This window comes from Ursus maritimus, unplaced genomic scaffold (genome assembly GCF_017311325.1).
Source record: "Ursus maritimus isolate PB19 unplaced genomic scaffold, ASM1731132v1 scaffold_26, whole genome shotgun sequence".
Taxonomy (NCBI): domain Eukaryota; kingdom Metazoa; phylum Chordata; class Mammalia; order Carnivora; family Ursidae; genus Ursus; species Ursus maritimus.
The window spans coordinates 3,798,302-3,820,002 of record NW_024425119.1 but is presented as its reverse complement, the minus strand read 5'-3'; the positions used below and the strand labels follow the sequence as shown (position 1 = coordinate 3,820,002).

The 21,701-nt window shown below is 43.4% G+C and overlaps 2 protein-coding genes and 1 non-coding gene across 3 annotated transcripts in view; all 3 read left to right on the top strand.

Annotated features, from left to right (window-relative positions):
• LOC103675769 (maestro heat-like repeat-containing protein family member 7) overlaps positions 1 to 6,639 on the top strand; it is a 33,181-nt gene extending 26,542 nt beyond the window's left edge. The window contains exons 8-9 of the mRNA XM_008704905.2: positions 136 to 201; positions 5,749 to 6,639. Of these exons, the coding sequence (XP_008703127.2) occupies positions 136 to 201; positions 5,749 to 6,143 (461 nt within the window). The 3' untranslated portion in view covers positions 6,144 to 6,639. The remainder of the gene's footprint in view (positions 1 to 135; positions 202 to 5,748) is intronic.
• TRNAK-UUU lies at positions 5,401 to 5,473 on the top strand. The gene has a single exon. It is a non-coding gene; the product is annotated as a tRNA-Lys (tRNA).
• An 11,649-nt stretch (positions 6,640 to 18,288) lies between the features above and the next one.
• The window catches only part of DDX11 (DEAD/H-box helicase 11), a 34,464-nt gene continuing 31,051 nt past the window's right edge, over positions 18,289 to 21,701 (top strand). The window contains exon 1 of the mRNA XM_040642029.1: positions 18,289 to 18,384. The gene's annotated coding sequence lies outside the window, so the exon portion shown is untranslated. The remainder of the gene's footprint in view (positions 18,385 to 21,701) is intronic.

Below are 21,701 nucleotides of genomic sequence, written 5' to 3'. Positions count from 1 at the left end.
TAGACTACAAGGCATCTCATAGAAACATTTCTTGCTAGGACTGGTTTACAAGCTTCCTTGTTTGGTACGGAATGGGTAAGGGTGGCCAAAAGGGCCAGGAATTCTGGAGTGACTTTGCATCTGTCCTATCTTCAGGATTAACAGCTAAGAAGCTAAGCATGAGTCAAATACATGAGGATGATGTGGAGCTGTTACAGAATGGTGAGTCCGAGCCTTGTCCCTGAGCTCTGGGTGCACAAGGCAATGGGGCAAGACAGAAAGGGGGGGAGATTCCTTAAGGACCTATTTTGTTATTTCAAATAAAGTACATTTTTACTATTATAAATGTTATATATTAAAGTAGAAAATGGGGCACCTGCCTTGCTCAGTCGGAGGAACGTGTGACTCTTGATTTGGGGTCGTTGAGTTCGAGCCCCATGTTGGGTGTAGAGATCACTTAAAATAAAATCTTGGAAGACTAAATAAATAAAAGTAGAAAATGGGGCTAGGTAGGAGGAAGAAGACGAGTTATCCATTGTCATGCTAGTTAGAGAAAAACACAGCTAACAAAAATGTTGTAATCACTCAACATTTATCATGTGCTGTCAGCTGCTAGCTGCAGTGGTATTCAAGGGAGAAACACCCTGTCCCCTAAGAACTTGGAGTTTTGTGTTCTTTTTTATTACAGTAAAGTATTTTACAATTAACTTATATTTACAAGAAGAAATACATGAATATAGTCTGTTTGCAAATAAATAGAAACATTATTGATAAAGATAAAGGTTTTGTTTTTGTTTTTATTTTTAGGGTAAAGTTCTATTCACTGCCAAGTCTGGCTTCTCTCCCCACTTCTCCCTGTCTGTTTGCTGTAGTCCTGTATTCTCTTGCAGTACACATAAAACATATATGTTATATAATATATAATTTATGATATATATCATATAGATAGATACAGGTATATACAGTTTCTGCAACTTGCTCTTTTCCCTTCTCGGTATGGTGGTACACGCAGATCTGCTGCAGTCTTATAACCCTTGGTAGATTGTCATTTAAATCATTTCCAAAATTGTTTACTATTCAAACAATGCTACCGTGAACATTCTTATATACATTTCTTTATATATAGGTGTAAGTGTTTCTTCAGGCTAGTTACCAGAAAGTAGACTTTTTAAAAAATTTTTTTAATTTAAATTCAGTTTAATGTAAAGTGTATTATTAGTTTCAGAGGTAGAATTTAGTGATTCATCAGTTGTATACAACACCCAGTGCTCATTCCATCAAGTGCCTCCTTAATGCCCATCACCCAGTTACCCCAGCCCTACACCCCCCTCCCCTCCAGCAGCCCTCAGTTTGTTTCCTAGAGTTAAGAGTCTTATGGTTTGCCTCCCTCTCTGTTTTCATCTTATTTTATTTTTCCTTCCCTTCCCCTATGTTCATTTGTTTTCTTTCTTAAATTCCTCATATGAATGAAATCATATGGTATTTGTCCAGAAGATAGACTTTTATCACGCATGTTGAGCTTAACAGGGTTTAAAGTGAAACAACATTTTAACTTTCCCTCCAGCATCAACATGAATTCTAATTACCACCCCTTTCACTTCACTTTACAGACTTTTGTTAGTGTATATTTTAATTCTCTTTTTTTAACCCAAAATTTATTTATTTATTTTTAAAGATTTTATTTATTTATTCGACAGAGATAGAGACAGCCAGAGAGAGAGGGAACACAAGCAGGGGGAGTGGGAGAGGAAGAAGCAGGCTCATAGCGGAGGAGCCTGATGTGGGGCTCGATCCCATAACGCCGGGATCACGCCCTGAGCCGAAGGCAGACGCTTAACCGCTGTGCCACCCAGGCGCCCCTAACCCAAAATTTAGATACTATGATTACTGTTGTTACTTTATGCAGCGTAGATTTACATGCAGTGTTATATGCTCCCCATTCCTTCGTTTTTTTTCATCCCTAAGTACACTTTTTAGAAGTTTCTTTAGTGCCAGTTATCTTCATGCTATGCTCTCTTGGTTTTTGTTTGTTTGTAATGACATTTTCTTACCCCCGTTCTTGCAAGGTAGCTTTACAAGTGACACAATTTTTTAAAAAGATTTTATATTTTTTTAGAGTAATCTGTACACCCAACGTAGGACTTGAACCCACAACCCTGAGATCCAGAGTCACATGTTCCACCAACTGAGCCAGCCAGGGGACACTGTTAGTGACTCAATTCTAGACCAACAGTTTCTTTCCCAGCATTTCGAAAATACCATAGTATTGTCTTCTGGTTTTCTTTGTTGCTAAAAGAAGCATGCTGTCATTCTAATTTTTGTTCCATTGCAGGTAATCTAGCCCTTTCCTCTGGCTGTTTCAAGATTTCTCTTTTAGTTTTTAGCATTCTTTAAAAGTCTAGAAAATAGTATAATAACCGCCCCCCTTCCCAAGCTTCAAAAAGTATCAACTCATGGTTTCCTTGTTTTCTCTATTTCTCTACCTGCACCTCTTCCTGCCAGATTATTCTGAACCAAACCTCAGACTTCATATTATTCATCTATAAATATTTTAGTATATATTTCTAAATGATACCCTTTTAATATTAAAACATTTAGGGGTGCCTGGCTGGCTCAGTCGATAAAGCATGCAACTCTTGATCTCGGGATTGTGAGTTCGAGCCCCACATTAGGTGGCAAGATTACTTTAAAAAAATTAAATTAAAAAATTAAATTAAAACATTAAAAATGTTTTAGTAACAGACATGTTTTGGAGTACAATGCAAATTATGCATGCATTTTTAAGATAAAAGAGATTCTAAGGATTTGTAGACTATATGGGACTTGAGGTAACTCATCTAGACCCCTGAGGTTACCCATTTATTCTCTTCTGCCTCTGAAGTTAGGGGTACTTCAGAGAAGCATTTGCTCATCCTGAACTATAACCCTCCTAATTTTGTAGGCCGAGTCATTTGTCCCAAGATCACGGAAGCGAATTACTGGGAGAGCAAGAACTAGACTTCCACTTCAGGGATCTTTGCACTGACTCATGCTCACTCCATTGTCCTGTAATTTTACTAAAGTCCCAAGAAAGAAGGAATGGGAATCTGGGGTGTGGCAGAAGAAGAGCTGATATTCCCAATGTATCTCAGAAGAGAAATTTTACTTCATCTTCCAAACCCTTTGGTCCCTAAAATAGCCAAACACCTGTGTTTGCTGTAGCAGGTACTTCTGCCCTTGCTCTCAATTAAATGAGTTTCTTAATTATAGAAAACCTACTGTATACCAGCTACTCTTCTAAGCACTGGGATACTGCAGCAAACAAAACTGATGTTGTCCGTTCCCACCCCCCCATGCCCCCACCCCTTCCAGTACCTTAACCAAGTACATACATGTGAATAGGCACTATGGAGAAAGTAAGGCAAGGCCAAGGGTCAGGGGGTACAGGGCAGGGCAGGGGCGCCCCTCTGAGAAGGGGTGCTGGAGCAGAGACCCAGAGGCAGCGAGGGCAGGCACCATCTGATGATCAGAGGGAAGAGCACTTCGCATGTTCAAGGAAGAACAAGAAGTCAATGTCATTGGCATGGAGTGAGCAAAAGGAAGAGCAGGAGATGAGCTCAGAGGACCGCAGTGGGACCAGAATCATACTGGGCTTTTCAGCCGTGGTGAAGAGTGAGGATTTTGTGGTGGGCGGTAGGGGTACTTGGTGAAACACAGTTCATAACTCCTCTAAGGGGCGTGAGAAGGGTTTAGGGTGTCTGTCATAGGTGGTAGACAGGTGGTTCATTCTAGTGCCGAATAGAAAGGATGTTTGAATTATTTGTTCTTTACCATCTTTCCTGCCACAGTTTGCTTCCTTTGATCCAGATATAAGATGGAGAGAATGTTGGCTTTTATAGCCCTGCCCCTGGGTGCCAGTGCTGCTGTATACAAGAGTGGGCGTGTATGTCCAAATGATCTGGCATGGGGGCCCCGGCTTTGCTGTCGGTGCTGTTCTGGTCCTGCACATGCTTGTTCTCAGGGACGTGCCCTCTGGTTGGAGCCACTTCAGGTCCTGGCACCTGCCTCAAGCTAATATTCTGGATTCGCTGTCTTTGAAGGCATGGTGACATCATACTTCAGAGGAAATGCCCAGCAGACACCTGGAGATAGACACGTTCTTGTTTCCTTTATGATTTATTACAGCTCTTTGAAGTCTTTGCAAGGTAGTGGACCCCTATTCCCAGCAACTGAAGAATTTCAGTGAAAGTATTCTAGAATGAAAATCCCAGACTCCTCAGTATACCAGAGAATCCATCTTGCCTTCCTCATCCCACCCAGTATCCAAGAAAGACTGCCTACATTACCTAGACAGGAGGGACTTTTTCCCCAAGGAAAGTAATTCCAGTTACATTTACACCCATATCCAGTGCCTAACTCGTGGTCAAGAAATGGTTCTTCACAGGCTTTACATATTTGCTGTGTAGCTGAAGCCCAGCTCTTTCTCCTGTTCTATGTAAAAATGAGATCAACATGAAGCTGTCAACTTTGATGGGCTTGACGGCCCTTTTGAGCCAAGATTCTTCCTGTTCTCTTCATCCTTTGGGTGCTAAGCAATTTAGCACTCTCTGTTCCCACCCGAATCTAAGCCCCTGGCTGCCATTCCCTAACTGGGCCGCTTTAACAACCCCCACACCTGCTGCTTCTCTATACTTCTCTACACAGCAGCCAGATTCTCTTTGAAACGTGGATACTGAATCATGTCACCCCTGGCTTAAAACCCTTCAGTAGCTTTCCACTGCTCTTTGGGTCAAGTCTGGTCCCTTATGCTTGACCAGAAGGCCCTGACTGAGCCGGCCGGCTTCTATCTCTGCAGCCTGAGCCTATAGCACCTCCTCTGTCCCTAGAAGCTGTAGTCACACTGATTACTGTGAGTAGGTGCCCCCCTACCTGACCTTTGGGATTGCTTCTGCCTTTGCTCTTCATGAAGCTTCTTACCTCTTAGCTCACATGTCACCTTCTCAGAGAGGCATTCCCTGACTAGCCTAGCTAAAGAGGTCCTTCTTGGTTATTCACTGTCATTACTCTGTTAAATTTCCTTCTTTGTACTTCATTTATGTTTCCTTGTTTGCTTTGTCTTTCCTGCACTAGAACGTTAAGTTCTTGAGGGTGGGGAATCTTTCTTGTTCACCACTGCATCCCCAGCACCTAGCATAATGGCTGGGGACAGCAAGTGTTCCATAGTAGCCGTTGAATGAATTAGTGGTTATTGTTTCTAACAGTGAAATACTGCAAACAACCTAGTTATTCACTAATAGGGAGTTCATCAAAGAGATGATGATAGAATCATGTGATTGGATAGTACCTTGTATAGAGGAATATTTTATGGGAAGAAAAAATGTAAATCTTATTTTTGTAAAAAGATGTGTCCATATTTGGTATTAAAAAAAATACCACAGGTGTGCCTGGCTGGCTTAGTCAGTAGAGCATGAGACTTTTGATCTCAGGTTCATGAGTTCAAGCCCCATGTTGGGCATAGAGATGACTTAAAAATATATATACTGCAAGGATAGGTACAAAAATATTAACAGTATTGTCTTGGGGGGGTAAGTGATTTTTCTTTCTTTTAGAAAAACGATTTTTATCTAAACATTTTTCTAGAGTAAAACAAGTATTACTTTTACAGTGACAAAAATTATTGTAAATGAAGTTATATAATAATAACCTGGTATGTGGGGTGGAAAATGATGGGGTTTGGGTAGATAGTCCTTGGAGATCGAGAGTCTGATTTGACCTCCTTTCTGGTTTCAGCTATTGGAAGTCTGAGGAATGATCCTGTGGAGTCTATCCAGTCTTTGGTCAATACTACTCTGAAAAAAATTGATGAATATGTTAACCCCGGGTCTGTCTCTACTTCCAGGATGAGCCAGTTGAGCAATAATATTTTCAAAGTCACTGGCATGAAAACCCCCAAAAGAAAGAAGCGACTGTTTAAGAGTATCAAACGGGAAAGAGATGATGGTGACAATCAGAAAAAGAAAATCTGGAAGTGGCTTCAAAGACCTCTAAATTCATTGCGAAACCGGTACAATAGAAGGGTGAAAAATATTCCACTCATAATAGGCAATTCAGACAAATCGTCAATGCTATCACAGGTCCCGACATTTGAAAGTCCACCTGCAGAAGCTGGGCCTACCGCCAAATAAGTTGCTCCTAATTGCTCTGGGACTCCAGCCTTTTCCATTTGCTTGTCTAGATGTCAGTACTTTGCTTCCCAGTAGCCCTCCTACCATAGTCCAACTGGATGGGCTACTTTGGATTAAACCCAAGGAGGCAGTTTTGATCTAGAAGACACAGTATGTTTCTGGTCCTTTCTCTCCCTAGGGGATTGTTGGGTATCAGCATATGCATTTGTCAATAAAACTTATTTTCTCATTCTAAGACAAGATGACTTTCATCTTAGTTTTGGGGGATTGGGGAGAAACCCGAGTGACAGGGACAGCTCTGAAAGTATCTCCTTCAACCTTCAGGTAAAGTTTCAAATGATAAGAGGGAGGAAGAGTAGGGTGTCAGAACAGCGTGGCTCCTAGTGTCCAATCTTTTTTTTCTCACCTCCACACACGTTGGATGAAATTCCCAGGCCTGACACACTAAAGGGCACATTCAGATTTCAGGTTGGTACAGAAAAAGGCGGGCTATGGGTGAAAACATTGGGGCGGCAATAACTCCAGCCTGATCTCTCCCACTTAAGAAAGCGCATTTGGATTGTGATGGAGTGACATTCTTGTTGGGATAATTTTGAGTCCATTCTAATTTAAAAAATTATTTTTAAGATTTATTCATTATTTAAGAGAGAGAATGAGAGCAGGGGGAGGGGTAGAAGGAGAGGGAGAGAGAATCCTGAAGCAGACTCCCTGCTGAGTGCAGAGCCAGATGCAGGGCTCTACCCCATGACCCCGAGATCATGACCTGAGCTGAAATCAAGAGTCAGCCCTTCAACTGACTGAGCCACCCAGGTGCCCTGAGGGCATTTTCTTTTTTCAAAGGCCCTGACATTTAGGCTATGGGGACTCTGTTCTGAGAAGTTTGAAAGATGTAGATAGAAGGGGACCTGGGCAGCTCAGTTGGTTAAGCCTCTGACTCTTGATCTCAGCCCAGGTCTTGATCTCAGGGTCATGAGTTCAGGCTCCACACTGGGCTCCGTGCTGGGCATGGAGCCTACTTAAAGACAAAAAACAAGAGTTTGGGGAAGAAAAAAAGATGTGGAAAGACCAAAGAATTAGTTCCCACTTTGGTCAGATTGATTAATTGGCTTCTTTGAAGTTAACCATGATAAGAATGGTTTTGATTGCTTCTAAATTTTATGAACTTTTAGATAAAATCCTTCTAAAACTGTTTTCCTCATATTTAAAAATGAGAATATTTAAACTTACTTTATAGGCTTTATGGAATGAAATGAGATAGCCATGTACTTGGTGTAGAAATAAGCACCTAATAAATAGCTGTCATTATCACCTGGGTATGATGGTTAATTTTATGTGTCAGTGTGGTTGGCCCATAGTGCTCACATATTTGGTTAAACATTTTTCTGGATGTTTCTATGAGGATGCCTTTGGATGAGATTAACATTGTAACTGTAAGTAAGTAAATCAGATTGCCCTCTATAATGTGGGTGAGCCTCATCCAATCAGTTGAAGACCTGAATAGAATAAAAAACTGACCTCCTGAGAGCAAGAAGGAATTCTGCCAGCAGATGACCTTTGAACCTGAACTGCAACATGAGCTCTTCCATGTGTCTTCAGCCTGCTGGCCCACCTTGCAGATTTTGGACTTGCTGACCTCCATAATTGGCAATTCCTTAAATCAATCTCTTTCTCCCTTGCTTTCTACACACACACACACACACACACACACACACACACACACATATCCTATTGGTTCTGTTTCTCTGGAGAATCCTGACTAATATACCAGGCATAAGGCAGCATCCTCTGAGTCAATAGAGAAGTGTTAGTTCTTTGGGATGACAGAGATGGAGTCGGTGGGAGTTGGTGGGAGAGCTCAACTTTAAAGAAGAAACACTACTCTGACTTAGCTTCTGAATCACAGCACTGAGACTTCCAATGCTTTGTATATTGGCATTTGCCCCTTTGGCATTCAGCCTAGCNNNNCACTCTTTCTGACTTCATTTCAATTTCCATCGAACTTGGACTTCTCAGGATACCCCCAACTCTGTCATGATCTCTAATTCTTGCCACTGCTCCCTGGCTGCACATTCTGTACTAAGACAGCTGCCCCACCTGTTTTTTTTGTAGGGCCGCCAGTCTTGTATTTGGGGGACGCTTGACCAAGTCAGGCTACTTGGCAGAGGAAGCTGGTCAACAGCAGGGGGAAAAGTTGCACTCTCACTTGGTTCAGTGTCATCTTCCTGTCTTCTTTTGCATAGTTCCCCTCCTCCTGCCTTCCATCTCCTTGAGTGGGAACAGTACTTCTGCTCCTCCAACTTTCTCACCATTTAGGCTTTTCTTAATCCTTGTAAAGTGATTTTGTTCCAACTACTGTGCTGACTCTCCCTCCTTAAGTTGCTAGGGGATATTTTTCTAGTTATTGTTCTCCTTGACCTTGCTGTATCCAGTATTTTTTATCATTTTTTCTTTTGCTTTTGTGATGACCCTAATTTGCCCTCTACTGCTCTAATTAATCAATTTCTCACTTTCTTCCCCCCAGTTGGGAACATTTCTTCAAGGTCATTCCCTACTTTTATCCTCTTTTAAAAAAATGTGTTAAAATATATATAACATAAGATTAACTCTAGTAAGCATTTTTAAGTGTACAGTTTAGTGTTAGGTACATTTGCTTTGTTGTGCAAATGAAGTCCAGAACTCCCTTTCGCTCACAACACTGAAACTCTCTACCCATTAAACAACAATTCCCAATTTCCCATTCAACTCAGCCCCTGGTAACTTCCATTCTACTTTCTGCCTCTATGAATTTGACTACTCTGGGTACCTCATGTAAGTGGAATTGTACAGTATTTGTCTTTCTGTGACTGGCTTATTTTACTTATCACAATGTGATGGTTCATTTTTTGTGTCAATTCGGGGTGGGCCATGGTGTCCAAATATTTGGTCAAACATTATTCCGGATGTTTCTGTGAAGATGTTTTTGTTTGTTTGTTTTTTAATAGATTTTATTTATTTATTTATTTTAGAGAAAGCATGTGCAAGGGTGGGGGAGAAGAGAGGGAGGGGGGAAGATTCTTTTTTTTTTTTTAAAGATTTTATTTATTTATTCGACAGATAGAGACAGCCAGCGAGAGAGGGAACACAAGCAGGGGGAGTGGGAGAGGAAGAAGCAGGCTCATAGCGGAGGAGCCTGATGTGGGGCTCGATTCCAGAACGCCGGGATCACGCCCTGAGCCGAAGGCAGACGCTTAACCGCTGTGCCACCCAGGCGCCCCGGGGGGAAAGATTCTTAAGCAGACTCTGCGCAGAGCCTGACTCTGGGCTTGATCTCGCAACCCTGAGATCATGACCTGAGCTGAAACCAAGAGTTGGATGTTTAACTTACTGAGCCACCTAGGCACCCCGTGAAGCTGGTTTTTTGATGAGATTGACATTGAAATGAATGGACTCTGAGTAGAGCAGGTTATTCTCCTTAATGTGGGTTGGCTGCATTTAATGAGGTGAAGGCCCTTTAATAGAACAGGAGGAGATTCCTCAGAGCAAGAAGAGATTGTGCCAGCAGACAGCCTTTGTACTTGAACTGCTACTCCTCCCTGTCTCCAGCATGCCTGCTGGCTTACCTCATCAGATTTTGGCCTTGCCAGATCTCCAGTGTGGGCCAATTCCTTAAAATAAATCTCTCTATATACACATCCTATTGAACCTGTTTCTCTGGATTACCCTGAGTATGATGTCCTCAAGATTCATCCATGTTGTAACATATGTCAGAATGTCCTTTCATTTTAAGGCTGAAAGATATTCCATTGTATGTAAATATAACATTATGTTTATTCATTCATCTGTTGATGGACACTTGGGGCACGTCCACCTTTTGGCTATTGTGAATAATGTGGCCATAAACATGTGTATACAAATACCTATTCAAGTCCTTACGTTCACTGCTTTTGGGTAGATACCCAGAAGTGGAATTGCTGGATCATATGGTAATTCTATTTTTAATTGTCTGGGGAACCATCATACTGTTTTCCGTAGTAGCTACACCATTTTACATTTCCACCAGCAGTGTATAAGGGTTCCAATTTCTCCATGTCCTTTTTTTTTTTTAAGATTTTATTTATTTATTTGACAGAGAGAGAGAGACAGCCAGTGAGAGAGGGAACACAAGCAGAGGGAGTGGGAGAGGAAGAAGCAGGTTCCCAGCGGAGCAGGGAGCCCGAAGCGGGGCTCTATCCCAGGACCCTGGGATCACGCCCTGAACTGAAGGCAGACGCTTAACGACTGAGCTACCCGGGCGCCCTCTCCACGTCCTTATTAACCCTCGTTATTTTCTGTGTGTGCTCAGCCATCCTAATGGGTATAAGGTGGTATCTCATTGTGGTTTTGGTTTGCATTTCTCTAGTGATGAGTGATGTGAGTGGTATTGAACATCTTTTCATGTGCTTTTTGGCCATTTGGGCCATGTGAATAGCTTTGTTCAGAGAAATGTCTATTCAGACGCTTTGCCCATTTTTTAATCGAGCTGTTTTTTTGTTACTGTTGTTGCCTACAACTCAACAGTAGGAGATCTTTGCATATTCTAAATATTAGCCCTTTATCAGTTATAGCATATGCAGGCATTTTCTCCCATTCTGTAGATGATGTTTTCACTCTGTCAATTGTGTCTTTTGATGCACAGTTTTAAAATTTATTGTTGTCCAATTTATTCATTTTTACTTTTGCTGCCTGTGCTTTTGGACTCCTATCTGAGAAATCACTCCCAAATCCAAATCCCCTATGCTTTCTTCTAAGAGGTTTATACTTTCAGCTTTTACATTTAAATCCGTTTGGGGTTAATTTTTTTTTTAAGTGGGCTCCATGCCCATCATGGAGCCCAACGTGGGGTTTGAACTCACAACCCTGAGGTCAAGACCTGAGCTGAGATCAAGAGTTGGTGATTCGACTGAGTCACCCAGGCACCCTGGGGTTAATTTTTATACATGGTATAAGGTAAGTGTCCAACTTCATTTTTTGCATGTCGATGCCTCCCCTCTCCCCCTTTTTTAAAACTGTTCACACCTTCAGAAATTTTATCACTCACTGTGGCTTTAGTTCTTTTACCCAGAGGTGATCAAATCCATATACTGAGCCTGTACCACTTTCCTGAACTCTAGTCCTCCATTTTCAAACACCACTGAATACCTCATGGAAACATTGAGGGGGGACAGCCTATAAATTCAGTCCGACAAATGAGATCGACCTATTTTTTTTAAAGATTTTATTTATTTGAGAGAGAGACACAGAGAGAGAGCTTGCATGCACAAGTGGGGGGAGGGGAAGAGGGAGAGGGAGAAGTAGACTCCCTGCTGAGCAGGGAGCCTGATGCAGGGCTTAATCCCAGGACGCTAAGATCATGTCCTGAGCCAAAGGCACTCAAGTGACTGAGCCACCCAGGCACACCTAAGATTGACTTATTATGTGAGGAAACAATGTATTCCATGCGTGCTAGAGTGTGGCTTAATGAGGAAAAGTTACATACCTAGATTTACTCTGGACCTAGTAATCAAAGACACTGAGGCTCAGATAAATATTACTAGGGTATGTCTTGCACTGTTCCAGGGAGAGGCACATGGAGTCTTAGGGATGGGAGCAATCCGGTCTCTGGAGGTTTTTTCTCTCTCTCTTTTTAAAGTAGCCTCCACATGCAACGTGGAGCCCAACACAGGGCTTGATCTCACGACCCTGAAATCAAGACCTGAGCTGAGATCAAGACTCAGAGACTTAATGGACTGAGCCACCCAGGTGCCCCTGGAGGCTTTCTCTCTTATGACAGGCACATTTCATGGAGCTTTCCCAGTGCCTGGGTGACATGTTTCACTCAAATTCCTATGTTTTCCTTTTTCTGAATCTATGCTTACCAAGCAGTCTTCCAATTCACACTGGCTTCCCAAATAGGAAGCGATCAATTATTCCACTCACTGGAAATGGCTCCTTTAAAAATGAATCAATCCATTGGCAGGGATGTAAATTTAGTGATCATGCATTTGTATGATGTAAACTTTCTGAGTTTACTAAAATAATTCAGCTTCTGGACTGATAATCAGTTGGTTTTTACTGAATGAATGAATGTGAGGGCCAGGCTATACCCTGGAAAAAGATGCCTTTGAGAGGCCCTGGTCCTGCTTGTAACATGGCATGCAACTGCATAACTTCGAACATCTCAAAGATAGAATATTCCTATCCCCCTTCAAAATGCATTATCCCTCCTGACCTCCTCATTTCTGCTCTTCCAATTGCCAAAGGCCTGAATCTCAGAATTTGATTCACAGTTAGGACCCAACTTTATTTATTATTAGATTTTATTTATTTATTGTTAGATTTATATCACAGCTATAGCTAAAGGGGAGCTAAGAAAACTTACAATAAAAGCATAAGATTACTAAAACCAAACCCAGTTCATATAGTACTAACCTTTGTTGAGCTTTTATAATATGGCATGCCAGGAGCTAAGCCCTCAATGTTGCCAAGAAGATCTCACTTATTTCAGAAGAGTCCTTTAAGGTTGGTCCTGCTATTACCTCCATTTTATAACCGAGAAAACTGAGGCCTAGAGGCCTTAAACAGCTTGCCAGGCTCACCAAGATTGTTAACACTGGATCTCCAGATGGTCTGACTACTAGAGCATAGACTTAAAATTATGAAGAAGAAATGATAACAGAAAAATAAGTATCAAAAAACACTGGCCAATGGGGGGCTCCTGGGTGGCTCAGTCGGTTGTGTCTGACTTTTGGTTTCAGCTCAGGTCATGATCTCACGGGTCCTGAGATCAAGCCTGCATCAGGCTCAGTTCAACAGAGAGTCTGCTTGAGATTTTCTGTCTTTCTCTGCCCCTCCCCCTACTTGCGTGTGTGGGCGTGCGAGCTTGAGCGTTCGCGCATGCGCGCGCTCTCTCTCAAATAAATAAATAAAATAAAACACTGGCCAATGAAAAAGTAAAACAACGCACATTTAGTTTTGAGATTATTATCAGCAGAGGCAAAGAGGAATATATAATGGGCCTATGTAGCTCTTAATGTGGAGAACATAGGCAAAAGGAAATATAGATACAATTAAATTTCCTTCTAACTTGCAGCCCATTGACAAATATTTGATACAGGCAGAATCTGACATTCCTCCAGCAACTCCTAACTTTTTTTTTTTTTAAGATTTTATTTATTTACTTGACAGAGAGCACAAGTAGGCAGAGCAGCAGCAGAGGGAGAGAGAGAACAACCGGGAAGCCCGATGTGGGGCTTGATCCCAGGACTCTGGGATCATGACCTGAACTGAAGGCAGCCGCTTAACCGACTGAGCCACCCAGGTGCCCCAGCTTCCAACTTTCTTGATGTTAATGCCTTGCTAGAGGGAAAAACTACCCTAGCTAGACAATAGCTAGGCCTCCAGGATCCCGTAAATCTTCTCTAACATATGAAAATCCTTTTGGAGACTTCCTTTGTCTCTACCCAGCAACCCCCACTCGTCAATTTAAAAGTATATAATCCATCGTTCCTCACAACTCTAGTGCAGCTTTTCTGCCCACGGGTCCTGTCCCCGTGCTTTCATAAACCACCTTTTTTGCACTGAAACCGTCTCAAGAATTCTTTTGTGACCGTTTTCTCCCAGACCCCAAAATCAAATCACATCAGCTCTCACTGTGGACTTATAGAAAGCGTATTTGTATATGAGTAGAAAACTTTTTCTCCCTGGCCTTGAGTTTAGCGAGGAGTTTGTTAAGAAGGTCTTGAGTTAATCCCATGAATGGTACTGCCTGAGGCTGTTTAATAAGAAATGCAGGGGTGGTCCACATAGGTCTAACAGTCCTGATTGCACCCCCGGGACAAAGCCCAGGGTCTAATGTTAGGAGTGTCTATCTTATAGATGATCCGTGGGGCAGGGACGAGGGGAGGCTAGAGGGTCACCTGCAGGTTCACAGCCTCGTGGTAACTGCCTCCATCCTCTCCGTTCCTATTGCTGCCGCTCTTGAAGTCCGAGTCCCTATTGCACGGTTGGGTCTGCTGCATAACCTGGCTTGTTTGCTTGCTTCTGGCCTCTCTCCCCTCCAGAATGCCCTTTGAGATAGGGAAACGGAAGGACTTCATACAAATCTGCTTTTCGCTTCTTCTCCTGCTTCTATCCTTGCTAGGACCTGCACCCCCACTTTACACATGCCTCATAGTGCAAATAATGTAGGTCCTCCTTTGGAAGGGACAAGGAGTTAATAATTTCTTCAGAATAATTAACATCTAAGGAAGGACTAGGTGCGCATGACCGGAAGAAGCCATCCTATGTGTGTTCCAGACCATGGGCGCTAGACATCTCGACACCAAGTCTCCCTGGCTCCAAGGAATAACACCTGGGCCCTCATCTTTGTTCTAACTGGATCCTGGATGCCTGAGAGGACACGTACTCCAGACCACTCTCCTCAATAAGAACCCCAGACCCCAAATATAGACAAGACTCCCCTTTACTTTCTGAGTCTTCCAGACATTTTGTCTGTACCTGCACTCTTTCAATATCTCCAGTCAACTAGGCTTTCACCTCCTGCTTGGCTCACATTTGATTTCTATCCTGTGCGCAGCCAGGGGCCCTCATGGCTGGTCCAGCGGGACCCCCCCCCGAGTCCCAGTGCTCGGTTTGCTGGCATCACTTTCCCATTGCTTCCGGCTTCATGTGTCCAAGACATTGCTTTTTCAATTTCGCCCCTCCATTCAAAAACATTTCAGTGACTTGCAAATTGCTTACAGTATGTTAAAAAGGAAACCACAGGCCCGAAATGCTGTCGCTTAGGCCTAATCAATAAACCAAGAATCAATGCTTAACCTAACTGCAGTTTGAACCCCCAGGAATGTAAACTTTAACCAGCCAACACAGAATTTTCTGATCAATGACCAGGAAATTTACTGATAGACCCCTTTCGCTCCCTTTGGGGTCGGGGAAGTGGGGGCAACCTTACCTAAACAATTCATTCTTCGCTAACAGATTCCTTTCTTCCTTTTTAATGCTTTCTTTGTCTTTAAAAACCTTTCTTTTATTAAACTCCATGGAGCTCCTCTCTGCTTCCTAGAAGGGGTGCTGCCCGATTCATGAATTGTTTAAAAAGCCAATTAGATCTTCAAATATACTTGGTTGAATTTTGTTTTGTTTTGAACAAGTATGAAGTCTGAATGTATTATCTTGCTGTTTAAAGTCTTCTGCAACCACTCTCATCTATGGAACATAAGAACTAGAATGATCAGTAGGGGAAGAAAGGGATAAAGAAAGGGGGGGTAATCAGAAGGGGGAATGAAACATGAGAGACTATGGACTATGAGAAACAAACTGAGGGCTACAGAGGGGAGGGGGGTGGGGGAATGGGATAGACCGGTGATGGGTAGTAAGGAGGGCACATATTGCATGGTGCACTGGGTGTTATACACAACTAATGAATCATCGAGCCTTACATCGAAAACCGGGGATGTACTGTATGGTGACTAACATAATATAATAAAAAATCATTATTAATAAAAAAAAAAAAATAAAGTCTTCTGCAACCAGACCCTGACTTAACCTTCCTGTCTTGTCCTCTCCTATTCCTTCAGTGGTGCTTCTTCAATCAGAGGCTTCATACCCTAGGAGTGTGTGTGTGGAGAGGAGTGAGAGGGACCTTTGAAACAATAGGGCCAAAACCTAGTGAGCGTTATCTCCTTGAAGTGTCAAGTTTACCAGATGTCAGTTACTCTAAAACTTTTTTTTTTTTTTTTTGCTAAAACATGCTATAGAGTAGAGTGCCACATTACATCAACTTTAAAGTTAAAACCAAGGCATCACAGACCTTTTTGGGATTTTGGTGGACCACATTTCAAGAACCTGGAGGGTGTTACTTTCTTATTGTCTTCTAACTACCCCAGTCACTGGTAGTCGGAAGTACTCACAAAAAAATGACCCTGGAATTGATGTGGGAAACAAAGGCAGAAGGAAAAATTACATTTCCTTACTCCCTACAGCCCATTGACAAGTCCTTGAAACAGGCACAGTGGAATTCCTCTAGGGACTCAACTGCCTCCATGTTGACACTTTGCTAAGGGCAAAAGGCAATGCTAGCCCCCTCCCCCAAGGATCCTGTGAACCTTCTTTAACATATAAAAATTCTTTTGGAAACTTTATCTTTCGCTCCCCCCCCCCCAAGATATGTGTTGGCAATCATCCCCCAAGCATATGGCCCATTCATATACATCTGAGGGGTCTCAAGACTAAGGTTTTATTAGACGATAATAAATGACCTTTTCCCAACAATAGCTAGCCCCCTCAAGGTCCTGGAAACCTTGCTTCCACAATTCCTTAGAGACTTTCGCTATTCCAACCCCCCTCCCAACTTGAAAGTCTATAATGGGCCACTCCTCATGACTCCGGTACAGCTCTTTCTGCCCATGGGTCCTGTCCCTGCGCTTTAATAAAACCACCTTTTGCACCAAAGATGTGTCAAGAATTCTTTCTTGGCTGTCTGTGAACCCTAACGTTCTTTCCGACATCAGAATCACCTTTTGTAAACTCCCACCCCCAAGCTTTTATGCAGTTTTTAACACTGGTTTCTCTCCCTGAAAGTCTTTCCTTCAAATTCCAGCAAACTGTCCCTAACATCCCTTGATCCTGCTGGGAAGTCACACCAATTACCTATGTCATTCCAGGGGAGCATTTAGTATAAAATGCCTCCTTTATCATTTCTTAGATTCATTCTGTGATATTGCGGTAATAAATATATATTTGGTATTTGTCCCCATTCCTAGCACAGAACTCCTGAAATCCTTGGAATTTCCTGAGATTGATGGAGGTGTTCGTTAGATTAATATAGGGATTTTTGGAAGGCTCCTAGGTAACCTAAGGATGGGGGTTGGTTGCCAGGGGAACCAAGTAAGAGATTAGAAGGTTGGAACTTTAGTCCCACCCCCATACTTCCTGGGAAGGCAGAGGGCCTGGAGATAAGAGTTCAAATCACCAATGGCTAATGATTTAATCAATCATGCCTGCGTAATGAAACTTCCATAAAACCGCAAAAGTAGTGGGTTCAGAGATCTTCTATTTGGTGAATGCATGCAGGTTCTGGGAGAGTGGAACAGCTAGAGAAGGCATGGAAGCTTCCCATATACCTCGCCCTATGCATCTTTTTCATCTGTCCCTGAGTTTTAGCCTTTTATAATAAATTGGCGACCTAGTAAGCAAAATGTTTCCCTGAGCCTCCACAGCAAATTAATCCGACTGCGAGTGGGGTCACGGGAACCTCCCATCATCTATAGCCTCCTGGGTCAGAAACACAGGTAAAAACCTAGACCTGCAATTGGTGTCTGAAGTGGGGGCAGGAGCAGTCTTGTAGGACTGAGCCCTTAACCTGTAGGATCTAATGCTATCTCCTGATAGTGTCAGAAATGAGTTCAGTGCGGTGGTGCTGGAAAAAACACACACTGGACTTACTTTCAGAAAGTTGGTAGGAATCAGATATAGTCTTATTCCCCAGATTGAACAAAGGAGAACCCAAGTCCAGAGAGGTGAAGGTGACATGTTTGTTCTAATTAGAAGGTGTGCTCCCTGATGGCAAAGCTGGTGCATTATCTTCCTTGTCCCCTCAGGGTAGTGCCTGGCACTCAGTGGAAACAATAACCTAAACTTGTCTTCTAGAGTGCTTTAATTTACACGACTTCAAGATATCCAAGACCCTGCACGACCCTGTCGAGGTGAGCAGGGCAGATGCCGTCCATTTTGGAGGTAAAATAACTGAGGTTCACTCGTAAGGCCTGACAAGAGCCGGGAACAGAATACGGGTTTCCTGATTCTTGGCTACAGCATCTCGTCCTTCGGGTGTTTGGTCAATATTGGCCAATTCGATCAAGTCAAGTGACTGCTGAACGAAGTACATTTGGCGCCAATCGGAGGAGGATCACTGAAACATCCTGCACCTGGCAGGAGGGCAGAGGGAGAAAGCCCAGAACCCCGACCCCAGCCCTCTAGGCTTCTGTCAAGACGAGTTTCCAGCGCCAGAAAGAGCCCAACCCCGAACTCGCCACGCAAGCGCAGTGGCACAAAAGGCGAAGCGCCCCACTCCGCCCCTCCGACTTCCAGGGTGCTCAGGCGCAGTGGCACGGGGGCGTGGCAACGCAGCACGCTCCTCCCGGGGGCTGACGTTGACGGAGGTGCGCCGCGATTTGAAATTCCGCGACCTTCTGCTCGGCCTCTTCGTCCGCCTGGCTTCAGCGAAGCAGTCCCGTCGGCGAAGCGGGTGAGCGCCGTGTCGCGTGAGGACGAGGCGAAGCGACAGGAGCGCGGGTAGACTCCGGTGGAAACGCAAATACGGCGGGCTCTTGTTCAGAGGGGCAGGGCGAGTCGGGAGCGGGAAAAGGTTCTGGAGCCGGAGGGGCGGGACCACCGTGTGATTGGCAGGCTAGAAACCAGTGCGAGGGGGAAGGGCAGACCAATGAGGGTGGGAGCTGCGGTGGTTCTGGATCTCCGCTTAGAAGTGAGAACTGGTACCATGCGTCCAGGGGGTTCGGTTTAGCCTGGCTGTGCTAAGGCGCTTTTCATAAGTTACCATATTGAGTGATCACTACAACGCTGTGAATAAGTGCTGTTACACGTTTCTCTTTTACAGATGAGGAGACCGAGGCTTAGGGATATTAACATAAGCTGGGATCCCAGACTTGGCCAGCGGAGCCCAGTTTCTATACTGTAAATAGCTCTGCTCTACTGCCCGTCAGGGACTCAAGGTGGAGTAGGGTTCAGTCTAGAGGACAGGGATGAATGGAATGGACCAGATTGTTGGAAGAGGTGTCATAAAAATGGAAATAAATACTACTAAGTAGCAGATTGTTCTTATATAGTGTGAGAGCTCCGAAGATGGAGAATGTGGGGAGTTGCGGGCCGGGCTGGCTCTCCTGATCTTGGAGCATTGCAGTTGTGCACCAAGTTGTGGTTCTGGATTAGCAGCAGGTGGGGAAGCTTTGCTTCTTTAAGTGCTGTGTTGTCTCCGAGGTGTGCGAAGTTGAAATATTTAAGGAACGTAACAGCATGATATTTGCTGGCTCGGAGTTGTCTCAGGGCTACCATAACAAAGTACCTTAGACTGGGGGCTTAACAAATTTGTTTTCTCGTGGTTGCAGAGTCTGGGAAGTCTAAGGTGCTGGTGTATTTGGTTCCTTGTGAGAGCTCTATGCCTGATTTGCAGACGGCCCCCTTCTTCTTCATCCTCACATGGTGTGGAGAGAGAGTTCCCTCTTTCCCCTTCTTCTAAGGCCATCCGTCCTCATAAGGATTAGGACCCCACTCTTAAGGCTTCGTTTAACCTCAGTTTCCTACTAAAAGCCCTATCTTCAAATACAGTCTATATTGGTAGGCCTTTAACAAGTGAATTTGGGGGTGGGGGACACAATTCAGTCTAGCAGTAGTTTATACACAAGTAAATAATGAGTGATGATTGAAAACTGAAGAAAATGAACTTTCAGAACTAATATGTACCTGAGATGCTTTCATGTATTTAATCTCATTTAATAAGCATATGGTGTGTGCCTTAGCACTGGTGGGGAATTCTAGGGAGAACTTGTGTGTGGGTTCGTGGTTGTCCACCACACAGCCAACCCGAAGAGGTGAGAAAAATTACACCAAATGTCCTTAATAGCACTTAGTGAATCCATTATTCAAGCATTTATGCAAATGCTTCTTTAACTTGTGATTTAGCTTGTGCTGCTTCTGGAATAATGAGATCCATAATTACCACCCACAGGGAAGTGAAATAATGATTACTTTTCTTCTGTATTGTTTCATGTTGTCATTCTGAAGTTTAGTAACCAAGTCTTTCTTTTCAGTCGGCTTGCCCTGGTGGGAGGAAGAGGGATGAACTGTAAAACCCAAGGGCTTGGAGGTCTGGCAGATGGGGGTTCAAGCACTTGCTGAGTGAGCAAGTCTCAACCTTTCTGAATCTGTGTTTTCATCTATAAAATAAAGCTAATAAAAGTATCACACAGGGTTGCTGTGAGGTTATGTGAAAACAGTTTGAAACCATTAAAGAACTGGACCTTGGACTAGGTATTTTAGTCGTGGGACCTCTGCCCACACCTCTGAAGAACAGAAACCTCTCCCTAGAGCCACCATGTCCAGCTGGCTATTCATTCATCAAAATTTATTTGAATGCCAGCTTGGTGCCAAAGTACCTATTCTGGTGCTGGGGGCAGGGAAGAACAGGACAGACAAAGTTCCTCCTTTTATGCCATGTATATTCTTGTGGGAAAGGATTATAAATAAAATAAGTTCAGCTAGTGCTAAGAGCTATGAAGAAATTAAATACAGGGTAATGAGACAAAAGAGTGACTTCAAGCAGGGTGGGTATGTGTGTTTGAATAGGGAGTGATATTTGACCCGTATAGGGTGGCCAAATAGAGGGGGAGGCTTCTCTGAAAAGACCGAGTCCTAAATGTCCATCATTTCCCAGGCAGGGGTGGAAGGGGGTGGTGGACAGCAAGTACAAAAAATCAGGCTGGGTACGTCACCTACAGCAGTCTGTAGGCTGACCAATGATCTAGTTTAAAAGGAGAGGCAATGCTGATTAGATTTTTCTCTTGGGATTTTAGAATCAAGAAATGTGAAAAGAATTTCCCCTTCTGAAGCTCAAAGGTAGAGGGCGCCAAAGAGGCCCTGTGCCAGCCAAAGTTTCGGGTAAGCGGAAGCTGTGAGTAAGCAAAGGAGGTCAGCCAGTGGCTCCATCTGGCATGCGACTGAGCAGCAGGAGGACAGGCTGTGGGTATTGACTTGCTGGGGAAGTTCTAGGAGCGCTCCTAGGATCTGGATTACTTTGTAGTTCTAGTCTGAAAGAAATCCCACTCTGTCAGTGGCTTCTGCCCTAGGTTTTCGCAGATTTCACATAATTTCTCAATATGTATATTTTCATTAGGTGTCCCTTCTGCTTCTGCTGGTTATCTCTTGCCAGATGAATCTGACTAAAAGAGAGCCATATGGACTTTGGTGTGGATCCTTGGTTTTCCTCTTGTTAACTCTGCCTTTGAAAATTATTTAGTGTCTGGAAGCATGAATACCCGACAACTGTATCCTTATAGTGTTGTACAGGTTAACTGGGGTAATAATAGTAAAAAGGCCTGTAGAGTGTTTAACACATACTAGGTGATCAAAATTTGTTAGATTCCTTCCTCTTTTCTTCCTGGTTTGTTTTTTGTTTTTGTTTTTTTGTTTTCGTTTTTGTTTGTTTTGATTCTGTGTGTCCCTCTCAGTACTGAATGGTCCTAGTTTTTAAGAGTCACCCTTCTTGTAGTTCTTTCACCTCTCTCATCCTGTTAGGTGCCCCTAAACTATAACTGGAAGAACATCATGGCAACTGCCTTCCCCTTCATAAATGTGTTGACACTGTCACTGGTCTTGCCGAAGCCAGTAGTAGCAGGATTGTAAGTGGATTTCACATTGATTAGTACTTCTTAGAAGAGATGGGCCTGCCAGATACTTTGGAGCAGTGACTTCCAAAGAGAGTGTGAGAACCAGGGTGGGAGAGTCAGTCCTTCCTGATGAAAGGAAGAAAGGATTGGGGTGCCTGGCTGG